The 23,539-nt window shown below is 35.7% G+C and overlaps 1 protein-coding gene across 9 annotated transcripts in view; it reads right to left on the reverse strand.

The window, feature by feature from the left end:
* LOC123559719 (pleckstrin homology-like domain family B member 1) overlaps positions 1 to 23,539 on the reverse strand; it is a 204,683-nt gene that overhangs the window by 53,395 nt on the left and 127,749 nt on the right. For all 9 annotated transcript variants that reach the window (XM_053552415.1, XM_053552414.1, XM_053552413.1 and 6 more), the window contains 2 exons: positions 8,152 to 8,277; positions 5,547 to 5,684 (listed from right to left, as the gene is read on the reverse strand). In XM_053552415.1, the coding sequence (XP_053408390.1) occupies positions 5,547 to 5,684; positions 8,152 to 8,277 (264 nt within the window). The remainder of the gene's footprint in view (positions 1 to 5,546; positions 5,685 to 8,151; positions 8,278 to 23,539) is intronic.

Below are 23,539 nucleotides of genomic sequence, written 5' to 3' on the forward strand. Positions count from 1 at the left end.
GTATACATTTCATGTGCAAAGAGACAGTGAAACGGCAGGAAGAGTTTCTTGGGTTTAGTTGTTTAAACATATAAAAATCCCTATAGAAAAACAAGTAAAAATTCTTTTTATTTCAACTTTAAAATTCACAAATTTATGTCAAAAAAATTAAATGATTTCACAGCATATTAATTGGTTAGGATTCATTGACATTACTTGGCTACTAGTCTGTGGTCAGACCCAATGTTTTGTTCACAGGAGATAACTCCTGAGGCTATTAAAATTTTGAGTAATTATGTCCCTTTCATTCTCAAAACAATGGAGCTAGAAGATCCGTCAGAAAATATAAGAGAAATGATTGAAAAAAAAAGATTATCTAGTGGGTAGCCAGACTACTTGGCTATGGTTCCATACAAATGGTAACTGTACACGAGACTTTATTGCTGTATGTGTACATGTGTTCTCCATATCATTATTTTTAGAAGTTACTGTAACTGGTTAGGGTCCAATATAAATGGAACGTTCTCATATTATCTTTTCAGAGATAGGCATAAAATTGTATGTGTAACATGAATTATATTTTGCTATATAAATGGAATGCTCTCTTTATGAAGGTCTATAGGTAACATTTCCTACGTAACATTTATAATATATGTAACTAGCTAGGGTCTAATATAGATGGAATATTCTCTTCACAGAGGTCTTAATATACAACACAGTTTACGAAACATTTATAATATATGTGACAGGCTAGGGTCCAATATAAACAGAATATTCTCTTCATAGAGATCTATATACAACAGTGTCTACAAATCATTTATAATTTATGAGACCGGCTAAGGTTCGCTATAATAAATTGAAAAATTCCTGAAATATCTTTCTGCAACATTTACTATATTTAACCTTTACCCTGCTAGATTTTTATAATGGACTGGTCATTCATCAATGAAAATTTTACTGACTGAATAGCAAATAGTGCAGACCATGATCAGCCTGCATAGACGTGTAGGCTGATCTTGGTCTGCACTGGTCGCAAATGCAGAATCACATAGCAGGCTAAAGGTTAACAAGGGTCCAATATAAAACAGATGCTATTTTTACTGAGGTCTATGTGTAACATTTTCTACAACTGTCTAGGACCCAACACATATGTCAAGATCTCGATATTACTATTTTTATATGATGTGCATTATGCTATATTTTCTATTAATGGTTACGTTCAGTATTATTTGGTTATTTAACATCATTTTGTACAATACGATGACATATTTGGATGAGTACCCATCAAAGCAAAATATTGGACCAGCTTATCAGTGAGTCCAATATGATCTTTAGACTGGTATGGGTCCAAAATATATCTAGTATTTGTACAAGACAATTATGCTGAAAAAATATATATTTATTCTATGCTTATTTTTCTCAGTAAAAAATGTTATACAACCAATCTGACACGTTTCCATCTTTCAAATGAATACAAAAACATTGGGTCAAGCATTTAATGATGCTGATATGGAGTAGAATGCATACTGATTACTAGACAGAAATATAATGGACAGTCATTTGGTACAAATGCAAATTTAAAACTGGAAGAGAAAAATAAGTATAGAATAAATATTATATTTTGCACATTCTAAATTTTTTTTGTATATATATACACACATATGAGCAACATTTACCACCGATATACTTGGCTAGGACCCTGTGTTTATAACTATATAATATTATATATATGTACATATTCACATTTTTACATAGGTAAATGTGCAACATTCACTATACTTGTTATATATTCAATTATTACATATGCAATGTCAACTCTCCGTTCATATACGTCTAAAATGGTGACACTGACTCCATGTAATTATTATAACAACTGCATATCATTCAAGCAGATATATACGTATGTGACAACAACATCTGAGCCAAGCCATGAGAAAACAAACATAGTGCATTTGCGACCCGCATGGATCCAGACCAGCCTGCACATCTGTGCAGTCTGGTCAGGATCCATGCTGTTCGCTAACGGTTTCTCTTATATTGCAATAGGCTCTGAAAGCGAACAGCATGGATCCTGACCAGACTGCGTGGATGAGCAGGCTGGTCTGGATCCATGCTGGTCGCAAATGCACTATGTTGGTTTTCTCATGGTGCGGCTCATTTATTTGTTGCTTTGTATTGAGAAATATGCATTCACTCTTATATAGAGTAATTCTGTACTCTTTGAATCCGAAGCAACACACAAATTTCTCAATTCAAATCTAATACCGGCAACTTAAAGATATGAGCAATGGTGACACATTCATACATCTGGCATCTTTCAATCTATGTCATTCCAAAATACACGCATTACAACTCAAAATTTTATACAATGAAAATGTTTTTCACATTTGTAAATAAAAGTAAGAGTAAAATAATGTTAATGAAACATCTTTCAAAATTTAATGTCATCATGTTTAACGAGTATCATTAAAAAGTTTTATCCAAATTCTGCTTCTATTAGACCTTTTGCACTCTCACAGAAAAAGCCTGGCAAAAAAAAAAACTACTAAGAAATGTTTCAAGTGAGCAGGAACTTTCAGATCACCCTGTACATCAACATCTACAGTTAGTTTCCTACACCCTAGATAGAACAGTACATTACCTTAGCATGAAACTATTGCAGCAACAATAGATTCATGTTCAGGTGACCTAATGCACAGTTTACTAAAGCCCCCGTGGTGACTTCACTTTTCACTATTCCTATTTCCTATTTCTCATTTCTTATCATATGGGAAGTAAGAAATGAGAGGTGAAGAATGTGAATTTTAGTTTACACGTAATTTATTTTAGGTCGATTGTGAAGGAAGTTCTACAACTTATATTAATCACTCTCAACACCTCATTCCTGATGGAATCCATTGCCGCGATGGTAATAGAGAAAAGGCCAGTTTCCTTTTAATGCTGAGCGCCAAGCAAGGGTGCTACTAGTACCATTTTTCAAGTCTTTGGTATGACATGTCAGGGGAACCCACGACCTCACGAACTCAAAAGCTTACGCTCTACCACTAGGCTTTTGAAAACTTTTGAAATGTGAAGCGAGAAATTTGACACTTCCCATTTCATAGTTTCTATATGTTTCATAGTGTGTAAGTAATGAGAAATGGGAATATTGAAATGGGAAGTCACCACCGGGCTTTCGTAACGATTTGATATTTGGCTACAATATCTTGGATAGTGTAATTCAATAACCTACCTTTCTTTTTGCCTAGTATCATAAAATAATAACAATGGATTTCATAAGTCTAGAGTTACATAATTAGATGTATAGTTAATGTTTGATTCATGAATTCCATACCAAGTTTTTAACATATCATTGCTTTTTTAATTTTTAAATAAAATATTAAATCTCTATTATCAATCCAAAGATCTACAAGAGCACCGCCCACAGGTGCCATCACTCGTCTGCAAGTGCAAGTCTGTATGTAAGAAAAGTGCCATAATTCAGAATTTCTACGTACAAAAAGGACCATAATTCTGACAAAATGCAGGTTAGAGTAATGGTTCTTGGGCTACAAGTCACCTATAGTGATGTTAAACAAGTGTTCAAAGTTTTAAAGCTGTAGCGCTTATAGTTTTTGAGAAAAGGTGGACCTAAACAAAAATGTTAACCGAAAAACTAAAATTTTCTAAATACGAAAAGGGCCATAATTTTGACAAAATGCAAATCAGGGTTATGGTTCTTGGCCTATGAAGTCATCTAAAGATAACAAACAAGTGTGCAAAGTTTCAAACCTGTATAGCTCTTATGACTACTTTTTTTTGGAGAAAAGGTGGACCCAAACAAAAATTTTAACCCAACATGGATGCGGATGCTGACGTACAAGTGATGACAATACCTCGTAATTTTTTTTTAAAAAATCAGACAAGCTCATAAAATCAAAGCAGCCATGAAACTCTCCAAAGACAATGAAGCGAACTCTTGCTAAATCTCCTGATAACCAAACAAGATCTCATTTACTACTAAAATTTTCACTTTACTTAGCCCTTACCCTGCTAAATTTCTATAATGAACTTGTCCATCTTTCAGTTTGGACAGTACAATTAACTGTTAAAACGGGTGCTTACCAAAAAGATACTAACTGAATCATTAACTGTTAAAAGGGATGCTTATCAAAAAGATACTAACTGAATGGCAAACAGTGCAGATCATGATCAGACTGCACGTATGTGCAAGCTGATTTTGGTCTGCACTGGCAGCAAAGGCAGAATCTCTTGCTGCCTGTAGGCAATGCACGATATGACCACAGAATTGTTTGGAATGATGTACAATTGACATTCCATTTTTTTAAAGAAAAATCTATGTTACAGAATTTGTGAATCAAACTGTAAATGTTAGTAAAGCAGTGACAAAAAATGTAAGTTATAATGGAAAATAACTGAGCTCCGTTTTTGGCAACTTTTTTCTCCATTCGGGCTATAAGGACCTGCAACCTTAGTATCAATGTGACCGCATTGTTTTTTTGTTGTGTTTGTTTAATTGATATAAGGTTATATACTATAGTTTCTGCAAGTTGAACAAGGAGCTGCATTCAATAAATGCTTGACACCTCCGGTGGCATCCTTGTCGATACAAAGCAACCTAAGTCCAAAACGAGGTCAAGGTCAAACTGAGGTCAGGTGATGTCTGAAGATGAGGAATGGTCACAGGTTACATCTGCATTAGTATCAAGTCATTCTAGTTAGCGGTATTGATGCTAGACAAAACGATCCCATTTGGTTAACCTCGTACGGACGGACAAACACAAAACTACATAAGATTTTACTATTCTATTCTAAATCTGTACCAAATTCATTTAAATATGCATTTAAATGTACCAAAAGCTGAACAATGTAAAGAGAGTATCTTGACAGAAGTTAGATTTAAATGAGGAACCTGAAGGGTATTGTAACAGCCGAAGGGTCTTGGCTAAACATCTGATGCAGGTAACACGTTTTTATCAAATAAAACAGAAACTTTAGATAAAGTAAAATCTCATAATATGAATATATAAATGAACACCTTTACAATATAAATGAACACCTTTACAATATAAAGGAACATCTTTTTTTGTAAATTCATCATTTAACTGTATCAAATCTAAAGGCTGTAGCCAAGGTAAATAAGGATTGATTTTCTCCTAATATTCACTGCTGTTTTTTTTTTTTTTTTGGGGGGGGGTGGGGGGGGTGGGGGGGAGGTTAAGAAAATGGCTGCATCAATGCTTAAACATTGTGTACTTTCCTGAATAAAAGTTAATTCCTTGTATAGTTTTTTTTTCTACAAAATGCCAGTTTGGATGCATTTGACTTGATCAATTAGAAGTATCAGTATCGTTAAATCATAAGAATTTGCTAGCAATCAATTTTTGTCAATTTTAATGTTTTTTTGTTTTTTTGTTCATTATTTCATGTAAATTATTCCCCGTGAAAATTAGAAATTTTCTACTTTTAAGAGAAAATGTATGTCTTACACTAAAATTAAACAATATATAAGGTTTGCAAAAGAAATCTTAGTCACAGGAAAATACCGGATTTAACAGCATTAATACCTTTTCTCTTTCTCTGGTGGCTTTTTCCATCAACATATTTTGTTTGTGCCTCAGCTGTCTTATCTTTTCCTGGTCATCTTGTAATCTCTCCATCTCTGTCTGGTGTTCACCCTCCAGTAACGCTCGCTCCATCTCCAGCTATAAAGGAAAAGCCATCTTTTATGTTTTCAAAGGGAGGCAACCCCGATAGTGACAAACTAATGAGTCAAAGGGATACAACCCTGAAAGATCCTACCGTCAAGAATGCAAAACAGGTTATTATTTATTCCTTGTTAAAGGGAAGTAATCCTACAAAGATATTACATATTTGCATATTTTTTATCTGAAATACAATGTGTATTTCACTAATGAAAACAAAACCAAGCCTGTATTCAACTCCCATCGGAAATAGAACAAGAGCTGTCACTAATGGTGACAAATGCCCCCGCAGCGCCTTTGACCTGGTGACCTTGACCTCTGACCTGTTGACCCCAAAGTCAGTAGGGTTGTGTACTCAATAAGTACTATCAGCATGTGAAGTTTGAAGGTCCTGGGTGCAGTGGTTTGCGAGTAAACTGCCTTCATGCAAAAAGTTAACGTTGTGACAAACGAACGAACGAACTAACGGGTGGACAGTTGAAAACTAATATGCCTCCCTTCGGGGGCATAAAAATATTTAATGATTGGACTACTTTCTTTAGTTGTGATGTCAAATATGACATCAGAAATGACATAATGGTGACATCTCGATGCTCGATGCGTCAAACATTTCAACATTTCAAACATTTGTTTAAAGTTACTGTCAATTTTGGCCAATATAGCACTAGAAATAGGTATGTGTAATAAAAGGGTCATTACGATAGAACCTTGATCTGCAAATGACATATTTGGCTTTTGTGGATTTTACAAGACCAGATCACACTAAGCTCAAGTGCCTGGTGTGATCCAGGCCTGGCAAAAACCACTCAAATTGAATACATCAGATCAAGGTACTGTTACCATGACTTGTTTATTCAAATCTGTCAAAGGGAGACAACTCTAAGAACTGTCAATGGTAGTCCCCTTGTCAGGTAATCTTAAAGTGTTTTAACTGTTCTTTTTATTTTGAAAATAAAAGTATGTAAAATATTTTCTACATAACTCATTACACTACAACAGGGCCATGATGGCCCTATATTGCTCACCTGAGTTTAATTGCTTTCTTGAAAAAAATTCTTTGCTAAAGCTAAACAAATAACCCCATGGGGTGGGGTCAATTTGACCCCGGAGGTAATGATTTGAACAAATTTTGTAGAAGTCTACTAGGCAATGCTACATGTCAAATATCTAAGATCTAAGCCTTTTGGTTTATTTTTAGAAATTTTTTGAAGATTTTCCTATGTAAAATCAAGTGACCCCTGGGGTGGGGTCAATTTTAACCCCGGGGGTCATGATTTGAACAAATTTTGTAGAGGTCCACTAGGCAATGCTACATATGAAATATCTAAGCTCTAGGCCTTCTGGTTTATTTTGAAGATTTTTCTATGTACAATCAAGTTATCCCATGGGGCGGGGTCAATTTGACCCCGGGGTCATGATTTGAATAAATTTTGTAGAAGTCTACTAGGCAATGCTACATGTCAAATATCTAAGATCTAGGCCTTCTGGTTTATTTTTAGAAAATTTTTGAAGATTTTCCTATGTAAAATCAAGTGACCCCTGGGGTGGGGTCAATTTTGACCCGGGGGTAATGATTTGAACAAATTTTGTAGAGGTCCACTAGGCAATGCTACATGTCAAATATCTAAGCTCTAAGCCTTCTGGTTTATTTTTAGAAATTTTTTGAAGATTTTCCTATGTAAAATCAAGTGACCCCTGGGGCGAGGTCAATTTTGACCCCGGGGTCATGATTTGAACAATTTTAGTAGAGGTCCACTAGGCAATGCTACAAGTCAAATATCTAAGCTCTAGGGCTTCTGGTTTTTGAGAAGAAGATTTTTTAAGATTTTCCTATGTAAAATCAAGTGACCCCCGGGGCGGGGTCAATTTTGACCCTGGGTCATGATTTGAACAAACTTGGTAGAGGTCCACTAGGCAATGCTTCACACCAAATATCTAAGCTCTAGGGCTTCTGGTTTTTGAGAAGAAGATTTTTAAAGTTTTTACTTTTGGTTGCCATGGCAACCAGAATTCTGTATGGAATTCAATTCTTTGAACAATTTTTAAAGAAGACCATCCAAGGAACAACCCTGTGAAGTTTCATCAAAATTGGCCTGTTGGTTTAGGAGGAGATGTTGTTTAAAGGAAAGTGTGGACGGACGGACGGACGGACGGACGGACGACGGACGGACGGACGGACGGACGCCGGACGGTGAGTGATCACAATACCTCACCCTGAGCACTTTGTGCTCAGGTGAGCTAAAAACTGGCATATTACATTTCCATAGAGTATTTTAGCATAACATATACAGAGGCTTTCTCTTAGTAGCATATTCGGCAAATAAAGTGCTGTAATTGTGCCTAGTATGTCAAAGGGAAGTAATGCTGATAAACATCTAATTTTCATTTGAAAACTATTAGTAACTGTAAACAAAGAGATATGATTGTCCAAAAAAAAAAAAATGACCTTGACTCGATTAAATCTTACCCCTCTAAGAGCCTCATCTTCCTGCGTTTCTATGTCAACAATCTGTTGTTTGAGTGTGGAGATTTTCTTCAAGAGGTCAGATTTGTTCACCTTTAGCCGTTCTAGCTGTAAATATGGATCTACTTCCTGGAATGAACAAAAAAAATCATTTTTTGTTGTTTTTCTTATTACAAATAAATAAGAAAAGTCCAGGTATAAATAATAAACATACTTCATCCACTGCAAAAAATAACAGTGAATATGCTAAAAATCATCCTAGTTGTGCATTCAAGTTAGGCAAAGGGAGGTAATAATAATTTTTCAAACTTGCAAGTCCAATAAGTTACATCTATATAAATATAATTGTGTTAATGCAAATCTTTCAACACAAACAATAATATAATAGGTTTATTTTTTTTTAAACTTTCCTGAGCAATTAAAATATATTTATCAAATTTATACTTATGATAAAATAGCTATTTTCGTTGGGCAATGCTACTATCAGCTTTTAAAAATACTTTAAGTACAAATGAAACTTTTTATGAAGTGCTAAATGCACAGAATGTAAAAGTTTGGAACGAAATCCTATTACCTGACTGAAATCTGATTAACTACCTTTAAGATATATATTCATTTTCGATCAAACGGAGCCATCTGGCAACATTTAACATTCCAGGAGTTATGTCAACTGTATATAACTGATAATTTGTCACATTCCGACATGAGCTTTTAAAACAAGATTTTAGCTAGGGTGCCAAATATGTTAGCTGAGATAACCAAAGAAAAAGTTAATATTAGTTAAGTGTAAATATTGACTTTTGCTTTAAATTGAAATATTATGTACAAAGAAACTTATGTTTTGTTGGCATTTTTCAACATATTATGCAAATTTACAACGCCCTATGGGTACTGAGTAAAGAAATTCCAAGCGATGTTGAAAGATGACAAATGCAAGGACTCTACCCTGCTAAATTTCTAAAATGAACTGGTCCATCATTCAATTTGGGCAATACCATTTATCATTCAAAGGGGTGTTCAATGAAAATTTACTGACTGAATAGCAAACGGCACAGGCCATAATCAGCCTGCACTGACGTGAAGGATGCTCTTGCCATGGTCTGCACTGGTCGCAGAATCACTTGCTGCCAGCAGACTAAATGTTAAGATGATAAGAGGCCTACTTCAACGGGGGCTAACTGAAAGTTGAAGCAATAGTGCCTTTTGACTTGCTGATTTTCATGGATTCAACACAGTCCAAAAAAGGCAGTCAGACTAGTGTTTGCTTGCTCCATCTAAATTTGTGCTGGAACCAGCAACGTTTTTCAAAGGAGCACTACTGGAACCAGTAATATGTATCAATGGATTTCATTGGCTGACTTATTAATGTTACACACAGGAGAATCACCAAACTCAAAAAACCCATAATACATTGCTGAATGTTTGGATTTTAGAGCAGCCATGCATGAGTGCTGATTTTTCAGTTTTTAGAATTATTACTTTATGTTGCATTCAATCTTCTGTTCATACAGAACCAACATGAAAACACGTCTGAATATATTATTTCCAATATTTTTCATTTTTGTATGAAATAATTTCATATGTTTAATGTATCTGTGCGAACCTTCAGATTAACCCTTAGCCTGCTGGCGGCAGATGATTCTGCCTTTGCGACCAGTGCAGACCAAGATCAGCCTGCACATCCGTGCAGTCTGATCATGGTCTGCACTGTTCGCTATTCAGTCAGTAAATTTTCAGTGAAAACCCCTTTGAGTAATAAGTGGTACAGTCAAAATTGAAAGATGGACCAGTCCATTATAGAAATATAGCAGGTTAAGGGTTAAGTAACTTACTTCAACCTTTAGCCTGCTGGCGGCAAGTGATTTTGCCTTTGCAACCAGTGCAGACCATGGGTAGCCTGCACTGTTGGCTATTCGGTCAGAACATTTTCAGTGAACACCACTTTGAAAAATAAGTGGTACTGCTCAAATTGAATGAGGACCAGTCCATTTTAGAAATGAAAACTATGAAACAAGTATCATTCATTGAATGAAGCCTGAGTGATTGCCTAAAATCTATCTTTGATTCTGGCACTATCTGACTTCATAATTTTCAAAGCTCTTGACGGGAAAAATTAAGCATACTTGAGTTCTATAATCTATTTTTCTGAAAAGGAGATTAGATATGCAATATTTCCTAATCATTATCCCTTAAGTCAGCAGTAAACAAGGTAAAGGCTTTTTAAATCTTAAGGCCTTGTTTACACTACACCAGAGTTATTTTAAGTTAATATTTCTACATGACCAATAATCCACATTTTTGCACTCCCTGTGAATAAATGTCTATTTTTTTGTTATTATTGTATGAACAAATAATTGGTAAAACTGAATGATGCTCCCCGATGCATGTGCTTGTCCCAATATGGGGAATAACGTATTAGAAACCTCAAGTAATGCTCCGGACAAGCCTTATTTTGTATAATAAAGGGAGATAATTCAAAAACTAGATCAAGCAGAGTTATGGTTCTTTGACACTGCACTTCCCAGCAATGGCCTCTATGATTTTGTGAAGTTTCAATGAAAGGCCGTTAATATTTTTCAAGTAATGCTCCAGACAAGCCTTATTTTGTATAATAAAGGGAGATAATTAAAAAAACTAGGTAAGGTAGAGTCATGATTCTTTGACACTGCACATTGTTTCAATGGCTCCTATGATTATGTTAAGCTTCAATCAAATGCCATTAATACTTTTCAAGTTATACTCTGGACAAAAGTATGAAGGAGAGACTGACAGACGGATGGACAGAAGGACGGACAAAGCATCAACATTATGCTTCCCCTTCAGAGAGGATAAAAATTGACATAGGGTGTTTTATTTTATATTTTTAATGTGCGCTGTGGTATCAATATGCTAATTAACGCATATATTTTCTGTTTACACATGTAAATATATAGTATCATATAAATAAATCACACAGTTTTTCATCTGTTCCTTCAACCACTAGAATGTGCAGTATCTTCACTGCAGAACTGATACAAATCTATAAAATATCTTTTTGGTCACCACAGTATGCTCAACTGGACAAGCTAACTCCAGAGAATGCAGGTTCAACAGCCATTCTGGACCAAGACTTTACAGAAAACATTATGTCTAAAGTCATTTTGCCTCTATTGGTAACGGTCTTGGGTCATAGTCTATACTCTACTAACTAGGCAGGCCAGCCGATATGGATGTTTGTTCTGACTTCATTACGACTGACAACTTTTCTATTTTTCAGTTAAAGCAAGTTAAAATTTGCCATCAAACTCGTTAATAAATAAAATTATTTTAACACCAAACACAATGAAAAAAGACCCGCTATCTTTAACATGTATGCTTAACAAAAAAATCAAAATTTCAATTTGTGCAAACACATTTTTAACTTCATTAGATATCGAGTCAAAAAGTACACAGTTAAAGCTATAGGATCAAGCAAATTCCACTTACGACAGATTGCTAAAAGTTCAAAAGAGATAAACTTGTAAAGACGTATTAGTGACTGTCAATAAGTACAAGCACTTTGTAAACATAATCGGACAAAGAGAGATGACAAAAAAAGAGAGTGACGCCTCATAAAAAACTCCCAAGATTATGATCTTTAAAATTTGAAACTTTTATTTAAAACAAATATGTTTATTACTGTGTTGATCTCCCAAATTTTAAAAAGCTGAAACTCTTGAACACTTTATTTAAATTTGTATGAAACTATGCTAGTCTGTCATTAGGTGGCAAAAAACAGGCTTCCTTTATTCACGTCTGTCAAAATACGCATTTTTCTTAGGCCTCTGTTTGATTCAGGCTGTCACAAAAATATCTTAAGACTACCAAATATGGGTCTATAGACTGCCAAAAGAGGGTCTGTAAACTGCCACCATAGTGTCTCTAGACTGCCACATGGTGTATGAATGGATCTAGACTGTCAACAAGAATATCCTAACACTAGAGGGTTTGTAAATTGCAGGGAACTAGACAACTTTTGGGGACAGCTCCCATACCCTCAGGAAGGGGAATTTTTTCTCATTTTAAGACAAAAAGGGGAAGTTTTCAGCCATATATATGTTATTACTTTTCACACTTATTAATACTGTTTTCAGTCCATTTCTAACTGATGTAACTATATTGCAGCAGTAACCTTCCATAGAGGCACTTTAATATAAATAAGAAATTGTATCTAGTTGTGTCAAACAACATATTATCAGGGGAATTTTCTTGTGAGAAAGGGGAAATAAACATATTATTTTATGAGGGGAATGGGGCCCATACTCGGCCCCAAATACCGCCAAACAAGTGCCCTGAATTGCCACAATAGTGTCTTTAAACTGCCACATTAGGCTCTCTGTACTGCCACATGGGGATCTCTAAATTGCCACGTGAGTGTCTCCAGACTGTCACAAACTGGTTCTAAACTGTAACACAGGTGTCTTAAAATGGAATAAAAATGTTCATTGCAAAGTTTGCATGTAACAAAAACAATGTAACAATCTAGTAGTAGTTCAATGTCTTAAGTTATGAATTACATTATCTTGACAGAGTGTTTCCAAGCACAGTCTTGCACCTGATCTATGGCAAGACTGCATTCTAAGACTTGACCTTGGAGTAAAGAAACTGTCATTTCTAGAAAAACAATCCTCAGTTGAAAATGTATACTTCAGTTAAAACAATTTGTTTTGTTTTTATGACACATTCTTTTTATATTTTTTTTTGGTTATTATAGCTGTAGATACAGATCTTTTTGCAAGACTAATAAATAACTATTCATAAAACTAGAATGGGTGCATATGGTACAATATTCCTGATACATGGCCAACTTGTGAAAAAAAACAACAACACTAAACATGTCTGCAACTCCTTAGTTTTGCAAATAATGGCTGTTCAGCAAAAATAGCAAAATTAATTCCTTGTGAGTGCTGATAATGCCAGTCTCCAGGTACTCTTCTTCCAAAATTAATACTTTCTGATCAAAATTAATTTTATAGCGAGGCGGGGCCCACGTACATGACACTGACATTATGTCGAAAAAAAAGAAGCTTTGCACAATATTAAAAAGATTTATTGAGAAGTTATGGTATCTTATCTTTATACAACTTTAATGTCTTTTTCCTTCATAAAACCACAAACCGGCACATTTCTCAACTACTTCATTTATTTGTGCAAAATATGTGACCCCTTACTTGAGTTTATCATATTTTTGACAGACACATTGTACATGAATGTACTATCAAAACCAGCCTTTTATGGCTGTCTATTTGTTTAACAAACTGGTCCTTTTTACCCCCTGAAATGATATTAGTTTTCTTGTTTTTCACCTACATATAAATACTGGTCTGCTTGAATTTATTATCACCAGATCATGGAAATTATATAATAATCACAAGAAGGGGATTTTTGTTGTTGTTGTTTTTTCAAGTTAAAAATATTTGCTCAAAAGCGTGTGTAACAATGCTGTAAAATGGCTAACACTTTATTAAATCTTTAAAGACCTGCTCCAGTCCTACCTTTTGACCTTAAATTGTCACTAAAAAGCATGAAAATCCTGACTATGAACAGTGACGCCTGTCAAAATAGAGTCTATTTTATATGAAATCTATATAAATTACCTGTGGTTTTGTGTGCTAAGATGTGGCGCGTTACCTATTGTAATCATGGGTTGCATACACAAAATAGAATTTGAATAGCCGTGGAGCAGGGCTTTAAAGTAGTATTAATTCCTGAAGCAGAATCTTTATTAACATTTGGTAAGAGTGTTTGAAGACTGAGTCTCCTAAATAATTGTGTTGAGTTTAACCCTTTTTCAACAATATTTCAGTTACATAATGGCGGGCAGTTAATTTAATCAGTGTCCCTAAATTTTGTACCTTTACTTACCGCAAGTAACTGCCATTTTCTTCACATGATTCAGAGGTGAGGATATGACTCCTGACACAATATCTATCAAATTGCCAAGGAGAACATTATGCCGGGCCCAAAGATCAAAATCACAAACCCGCGATTGGTATATCTAGCGCTCCTATCAAGCTAAGAATGTGCCGTTGTCTCAGAGAAGAAAGTGTTGGGGGTGGGGGATTGAAAAATCAAAGTATTCTAACTTTCTTGTTATTTCTATGCAGCTTTTCCATCAGAAAAAAACACTATGTGCTATCCACTATCACTTCATACATTAAATTTTGTTAAAAAATACCTCCTCCCACATTTACACTGGTATAGTTCAAAATACATTTCATATTTCCCATATATCATTTAAACATGACATTTAAAACAAAACTTGTCAAAAACATGCTCACCCATGAGAATATCTTTACAATTAAGGTTAATAGATAAAATTAAAAAGAATGCTTTTTTTTCGTTGGAGACCATGAAAATTAGATCAATTCCTGCCATTTAAATGTCCCACTCTTAATATGAAAAGATCAAATTCTGTATCTTTAAGGTAGTTCTGCACGTTTGGATTGAAATTTTTTCTACAATGTAGAATTTGATTAAACTCTGATTTTCATTAGATTAGAATATACCTAGAAAATTCAGCAAATAAAAACGATAGGGTCGTGTGCTTGATTTTTTGCTAGACTGATTTGAAAAATTTGGACCTCATGTAATATTTCATAATGGGAGTCTATGGGAAAATCATTACTTTCATAACATTTTCGGGAATAGAATTTTTTCTACAATGTAGATTTTGATGAAACTTCTCACAGTTGTAAATAAACACATGGCCTATAATTTGGTGAAATAAAATGTTTAGGTCCGTGTGCTTATTTTTGAGATATTTGACCATGATTAAAGTGAACCGGACATTTCACGCTAATTTTAGAACATTATTTTGATTATTTTAACGTGTCATATGTTTTAATATCATATTTTGACTTTAGAAATATAGCAACAGTGCCATTGTAATAAATTTACTCACATATTTCAATTAATTCATAAAATGAGTTTTATTTCCGTACGCCGAATCCAGGCTTTATTCTACGTTTTCCGGATAAATGACGTTACGCCACCACTTCCGGTTTATCAAACGTGCAGAACTACCTTAAATGAAGTGTACAGACAATATATGTCAATCAATTCATTTTATTTCAAATTCCAGTTGAAATGATCCTTATGAATGGCTCGTTCTTATGAATGCGAAAAAGACAAGTGGTACTCAATCCTTCAAATAGTTCGGTCTTTCATGACTACAATATATTTTTGTCAAGGGAAAATTTAAAGATTTATTATTGCAGGATCTGCTGACTGAAAAAGAAACCAGAACAACAATACTGATCGAGAGCGTAACTACAAAAACAAGGGGTAAGTTAGACTTACAAAGTCTGTTGAGATCAAGTAATCTGTAATTAACCTTTAGCATGCTAGGTAAATTGTCGTCTGCTGGAAATGTTGTCTGCTAAAATTGTAAAGTTCATTCAATTTGCTCCAAAGTTGGAAGAAATATTGTCAGAGTAGCAAACAGCTTGGAACCTGATCAGACGCCGATTTAATCGGCGTCTGATCTGGTTCCAAGCTGTTTGCAAAGGCTGTTAAATTCGCCTGCAGCAGGCTAAGGGTTAAAGAAAGACCAACATGTGACCATGATAGGAGCACAGGTAAGGTAACAGATCAACCACAGATGAACCATGCCTGCATCACTACATAATAAATAAGGGGTGAAGAAATTGTCCAACAATTAGATATAGGCAAGAAATTACTTCATAAGCAAGAGGTTAGTTACTTGTCCAAGAAAAGACAAACATATAGGACCTGGTGATCACTACATAGCTGAGAGCACAGGAAAATGATCATTTCATAAGCAAGAGGTAAGGTGCTTATTCAACAATAGACCAGCAAGCAGGTAATCACTACATAGCTCAGAGTACAGGCAAGTAATCAGCCAAGCAAAGGTAAGACAACTGACCAACAATAAATGTCCAGGCAAGTAATCACCCAAGCACAGGTAAGACAACTGACCAACAATAAATGTCCAGGCAAGTAATCACCCAAGCACAGGTAAGACAACTGACCAACAATAAATGTCCAGGCAAGTAATCACCCAAGCACAGGTAAGACAACTGACCAACAATAAATGTCCAGGCAAGTAATCACCCAAGCACAGGTAAGACAACTGACCAACAATGAATGTCCAGGCAAATAATCACCCAAGCAAAGGTAAGACAACTGACCAACAAGGAATGTCCAGGCAAGTAATCACCCAAGCAAAGGTAAGATAACTGACCAACAATAAATGTCCAGGCAAGTAATCAACCAAGCAAAGGTAAGACAACTGACCAACAAGGAATGTCCAGGCCAGTAATCACCCAAGCAAAGGTAAGACAACTGACCAACAAGGAATGTCCAGGCAAGTAATCAACCAAGCAAAGGTAAGATAACTGACCAACAATAAATGTCCAGGCAAGTAATCACCCAAGCACAGGTAAGACAACTGACCAACAACAAATGTCCAGGCAAGTAATCAACCAAGCAAAGGTAAGACAACTGACCAACAATGAATGTCCAGGCAAATAATCAGCCAAGCAAAGGTAAGACAACTGACCAACAATGAATGTCCAGGCAAATAATCAACCAAGCAAAGGTAAGACAACTGACCAACAATGAATGTCCAGGCAAATAATCACCCAAGCACAGGTAAGACAACTGACCAACAACAAATGTCCAGGCAAGTAATCAACCAAGCAAAGGTAAGACAACTGACCAACAATGAATGTCCAGGCAAATAATCACCCAAGCAAAGGTAAGACAACTGACCAACAAGGAATGTCCAGGCAAGTAATCACCCAAGCAAAGGTAAGATAACTGACCAACAATAAATGTCCAGGCAAGTAATCAACCAAGCAAAGGTAAGACAACTGACCAACAAGGAATGTCCAGGCAAGTAATCACCCAAGCAAAGGTAAGACAACTGACCAACAAGGAATGTCCAGGCAAGTAATCAACCAAGCAAAGGTAAGATAACTGACCAACAATAAATGTCCAGGCAAGTAATCACCCAAGCACAGGTAAGACAACTGACCAACAACAAATGTCCAGGCAAGTAATCAACCAAGCAAAGGTAAGACAACTGACCAACAATGAATGTCCAGGCAAATAATCAGCCAAGCAAAGGTAAGACAACTGACCAACAATGAATGTCCAGGCAAATAATCAACCAAGCAAAGGTAAGACAACTGACCAACAATGAATGTCCAGGCAAATAATCACCCAAGCACAGGTAAGACAACTGACCAACAACAAATGTCCAGGCAAGTAATCAACCAAGCAAAGGTAAGACAACTGACCAACAATGAATGTCCAGGCAAATAATCACCCAAGCAAAGGTAAGACAACTGACCAACAAGGAATGTCCAGGCAAGTAATCACCCAAGCAAAGGTAAGATAACTGACCAACAATAAATGTCCAGGCAAGTAATCAACCAAGCAAAGGTAAGACAACTGACCAACAAGGAATGTCCAGGCAAGTAATCACCCAAGCAAAGGTAAGACAACTGACCAACAAGGAATGTCCAGGCAAGTAATCAACCAAGCAAAGGTAAGATAACTGACCAACAATAAATGTCCAGGCAAGTAATCAACCAAGCACAGGTAAGACAACTGACCAACAACAAATGTCCAGGCAAGTAATCAACCAAGCAAAGGTAAGACAACTGACCAACAATGAATGTCCAGGCAAATAATCACCCAAGCAAAGGTAAGACAACTGACCAACAAGGAATGTCCAGGCAAGTAATCACCCAAGCAAAGGTAAGACAACTGACCAACAAGGAATGTCCAGGCAAGTAATCACCCAAGCAAAGGTAAGACAACTGACCAACAAGGAATGTCCAGGCAAGTAATCACCCAAGCAAAGGTAAGACAACTGACCAACAATGAATGTCCAGGCAAGTAATCACCCAAGCAAAGGTAAGACAACTGACCAACAAGGAATGTCCAGGCAAGTGATCACCCAAGCACAGGTAACAACGACAAGCAGTACCCAACAGACCAAATGTCCAGGCAAGTAATCACCCAAGCACAGGTAAGACAACTGACCAACAACAAATGTCCAGGCAAGTAATCACCCAAGCACAGGTAAGACAACTGACCAACAACAAATGTCCAGGCAAGTAATCACCCAAGCACAGGTAAGACAACTGACCAACAACAAATGTCCAGGCAAGTAATCACCCAAGCACAGGTAAGACAACTGACCAACAACAAATGTCCAGGCAAGTAATCACCCAAGCACAGGTAAGACAACTGACCAACAAGGAATGTCCAGGCAAGAGATCACCCAAGCACAGGTAAGACAACTGACCAACAATAAATGTCCAGGCAAGTGATCACCCAAGCACAGGTAAGACAACTGACCAACAAAAAATGTTCAGGCAAGAGATCACCAAAGCACAGGTAAGACAACTGACCAACAATGAATGTCAAGGCAAGTAATCACCTAAGCACAGGTAAGACAACTAACCAACAATAAATGTCCAGGCAAGAGATCACCAAACGACAGGTAAGACAACTGACCAACAATGAATGTCCAGGCAAGTAATCACCCAAGCACAGGTAAGACAACTGACCAACAATGAATGTCAAGGCAAGAGATCACCCAAGCACAAGTAAGACAACTGACCAACAATAAATGTCCAGGCAAGTAATCACCCAAGCACAGGTAGAACAACTGACCAACAAGGAATGTCCAGGCAAGTAATCACCCAAGCATAGGTAAGACAACTGACCAACAATGAATGTCCAGGCAAGTAATCACCCAAGCACAGGTAGAACAACTGACCAACAATGAATGTCCAGGCAAGTAATCACCCAAGCATAGGTAAGACAACTGACCAACAATGAATGTCCATGCAAGTGATCAACCAAGCACAGGTAAGACAAGTGACAACAAGGAATGTCCAGGCAAGTAATCACCCAAGCACAGGTAGAACAACTGACCAACAATGAATGTCCAGGCAAGTAATCACCCAAGCATAGGTAAGACAACTGACCAACAATGAATGTCCAGGCAAGTGATCAACCAAGCACAGGTAAGACAAGTGACCAACAAGGAATGTCCATGCAAGTAATCAACCAAGCACAGGTAAGACAACTGACCAACAAGGAATGTCCAGGCAAGTGATCACCCAAGCATAGGTAAGACAACTGACCAACAACAAATGTCCAGGCAAGTGATCAACCAAGCACAGGTAAGACAAGTGACCAACAAGGAATGTCCAGGCAAGTAATCAACCAAGCACAGGTAAGACAACTGACCAACAAGGAATGTCCAGGCAAGTGATCACCCAAGCACAGGTAAGACAACTGACCAATAACAAATGTCCAGGCAAGTGATCAACCAAGCACAGGTAAGACAACTGACCAACAACAAATGTCCAGGCAAGTGATCACTACATAACTGAATGTTTAGGCAGCTGATCACTACATAAGCAGAGATAATGCCATTTAATATTAAGGTCACATGCATCCATCAGTTACTGTAGTAAACAGTTGCAGCAAATTTTTCTTGTTGTTGGACTTTTGTGTTAATGCCGGACTACAGCAGATTTCTACCCTGAAGTCCTTAGACTTTTTCTCAGAAGTTGCTCAATCAGATGGCTCTAAATTTTACATTGATTATCATATTTCAGCCCTAATTCATTATAAAAATGAAAGTCTGAAACATTATAATTACCTCCCTTTATATTGGTTGCATAACTAAAATATGTTCATTGTGTTAAACTTTAATTATTTTAAAACTTGAAATTAGGCTGACATTGTCAAAATAAGCCTATAACAGAGTATAAATGAAAAAGATAAAAACATAATAAAATGTTGCTTCAAATAAGATTGAACGCCTTAAAGACTTTAACCTTTAACCTGCTGGTGGCAAGTGATTCTGCTTTGCGACCAGTGCAGACTATGATCAGCCTGCACGTCCGCACAGGTAAGACAACTGACCAACAACAAATGTCCAGGCTGATCATGGTCTGCACTGTCTGCTATTCAGTCAATAAAATTTTCAGTGAACAAATAATAAATGGTACTGCCCAAATTGAATGATGGACCAGTCCATTTTAGAAATTTAGCAGGGTAAGGGTTAAACAAGTTTCAACTTTAAGATGATTGACCTCATTTTGATATAATTAACTTTTTTACATATCTTAAATAGCAAATCCTTACTTAAAGCTAACCCCAACTTATAAAACCAATCAAAAAAGTATACATAAAATTCATAATCGGTGTTTATGAAACTTAACTTTTATGTGGTTTTATAAATAGGAAAATACCTAGATACTTTGTACATGTATTACTACTTAAAAATATAAATTGTAGTACAACAAACTTGAAAGTTATGAAATGTAATAGACTGATTATTTACATACCATGTGACTGATTTAAAAAGATAAATCCTAATCCAATGAATAAAATATAATGTCCGTTACACATTAAAACACGACCGAAACAGATCTGACTATTAACTTAAAATGTAAACATCGGCATTCCAAAATATTTTTATCTTATTTAAAACGTCTATTTATAATTGCAACAACTGTCCTATACACACAAGATAGTTTTTTTAAGCTCGACTGGTTCAGACTAATAGATTTACATATACACGGCTTGAATCATAATATCAAGACGACTGTATTAATCAAAATCTCATCCATTTTGAGAAAAACACTAACAAAACCGGAACTTTAAACCTGCACACGTCACGGAAAAAAAGTTACGATACTTAAGCGGCCTATAGCCTGATTTAGTATTATTCAATCAGCTACCCCTCCGCGGTAGTAAATATCGTCATATCTTAATAAGTCAACAGCTTGCTGCCATAAATGTTCAACTTATTAGTAGTTCACTTGCGTGAAATATGCCAGAGTGACTATTGCCCTTTGTCGTCAGGTCATTTAGGTGATAAGAAATTTTAAAATGATTGGATTTAACTTAATGGAGCTATTGAACACAGTGCATTTTAACTTTCTTGACACATAAACAACCTTAAAGTACTTGTTAAAGGTGCATTTGGGGTTAAAATATAAACTTTTAACATTTACCCAAGGTGCATTTGGGGTTAAAATATAAAGTTTTATAAAGTTTTAACATTTACCCAAGGTGCATTTGGGGTTAATATATAAAGTTTTAACATTTACCCAAGGTGCATTTGGGGTTAAAATATAAAATTTTAACATCTGACCAAGGTGCATTTGGGGTTAAAATATATAAACTTTTAACATTTACCCAAGGTGCATTTGGGGTTGAAATATAAACTTTTAACATTTACCCAAGGTGCATTTGGGGTTGAAATATAAACTTTTAACATCTGACCAAGGAGCATTTGGGGTTAAAATATAAAATTTTAACATTTACCCAGAGTCTGAAATAATATTTATAAGAGACATAAAGAAATAGTAATACAAAAGGAAACTTTGTAAAAAAAAAACAACTTATAAAATGTGGATATTGTTCAATCATTTAACGTTTCAGTCATTCTTAACTCCATTTGCATTCATGTTAGTGATACTTAGAAAAATTGTGTCATAAATTTAAGTTTATATTAACAATAATCTTTTAGGTTGAGCAAATTGCTTTAATGCTATCTTTAGCAAATAAATGTCAGTCGAATGAAACTATTGACTCCATATTTGTTGATTTTAAATGGCTGAAATTATTTTTAAACTTAGTGTCAGAAGTAAAGGTTGAGAGGATGACAGAGCCATGAATCAAGAAACTAGCTCAGAGCACAAAAAAGTCATTACGGATTAACTATGTTCAATCACTGCCCAGTCCTTGTAACATAAGTTTCTTAGATGAACATTATTTCTTACATCAAAATTATCTTCTTTTACAGAAAATTAACTCCTTTGGTATATTATTTCAGTAGGAAATGTGGGGATTAGCTACATGAATCATGGTTTACAATAGCCACATCAATGATCTTTCATGTGTCTGTTACCTTAGGTCTGTTGTGGCTCATTGTGGTAAATTAAGTAGATATTTCCTCACTTCTTTGACTCATCTTTGTGCTAAACGCAAAATAATGACCTTTTTTTCCAAAACAAAGCCAAGGGAAACCACTCTTCATGTTTCTCAACATGAAAATAAGTACTAGTTGCTTCCCTTGCTCAACCTGTATACGTCAGCTTGATGAGGTTACCTGTGCAAGCCTCAGGCATACATACTCCTATAGAAAAAGTAATTTACCTAGAAAGTGTGGGTATCTATAGGTTTTCAAAAATTCAAATAATTAATGAATATTATTTTCAAGCAAAGGCCTACAGTGCCTATGAGGAGACATGTCACTGACAGTTATTTTTGCATTCTCAACCAGCATTGAATATAAAAACATAACAAAGTTGAAATTTTAGTTGTCCTGACCTTGACCTTTTGCCCTGACCTTGACCTTCTGACCTTGCTTCCACTAGTTTGAAGGCTTCTCTACTTTCAGGTATCGCAGTCCGTAGATTAAGTTCAAACGGAACCATATGACCAAAACTGAGTAAGGTCCATGCAAAAATGCTTCTAACGAAGTTTCATGAATATCCATCAGGTATATTCATGCGAAAAAGTATGATAAGAAGAATTTCTATTTCAAACTTTGTTGCTCTTGAATTCAGTCAACTAGAATCACGTCAACACACCTGAGGAAGGTCTATCCAAGGATACTACAGACTAAATTTGATGAAGATCAGTCAAGTGTCACATGAAGATGTAGTCTACTAAGGTCTAGGTTTTTAGCTTTTGTGTTCAGAGAAATTTATATTCATGGTGGCCTGGTGTTACTGGTTTTCAAGGTGCTACAGATCATGTTTGGTCCATCAAATAAGTGATTCTGTCAGCTACCTTAAACCACTCAGCCAATAAAGATTTCTCTCTCCCGCATCCAATACACAAATATTCTTATCTAAGAAGTTGGCTACTTAAAAATTTTGATCAATGGATTTGTTTTCCCATCAAAACAGGATCTGTTGGAGGATAGCAACCCTCGACTATTCAACAGCCTTGTCAATTGAATGAATACAAAGTCGAACAAAAGCGCTGCCAAGCGGGGCAATATACGCCCGAAAGGTTACATCAGAGGATGGGAGTAAAATTTAAAGAACTTGATTGTTGAAGCCCAAAGGACAGGAACAACAAAAAGAAGAAATTCCAAAAAAAAAAAAAAAAAAAATCTAAGTCCACCAAAAAATTCTTACCAGGTAAAGTTATGTCAAAATACATTTAAAAATTGGATGTACCATCCATTTTGTACCACAGAAAAGTGGTCTCGATTTTTCCCTCCGGCCAATAATAAAAAAGTTTCAAAAAAAGCTATTTATAGTAATAAAAAAGGGAAGTAATTCAAAAAAAAATTATTGTAAGAGAACAAAAAGGGATCTGCCAAATAAAAACAAGAGCACTGTAATGCATAGCA

The sequence above is a fragment of the Mercenaria mercenaria genome, chromosome 10, assembly GCF_021730395.1.
Source record: "Mercenaria mercenaria strain notata chromosome 10, MADL_Memer_1, whole genome shotgun sequence".
NCBI classification, from domain to species: domain Eukaryota; kingdom Metazoa; phylum Mollusca; class Bivalvia; order Venerida; family Veneridae; genus Mercenaria; species Mercenaria mercenaria.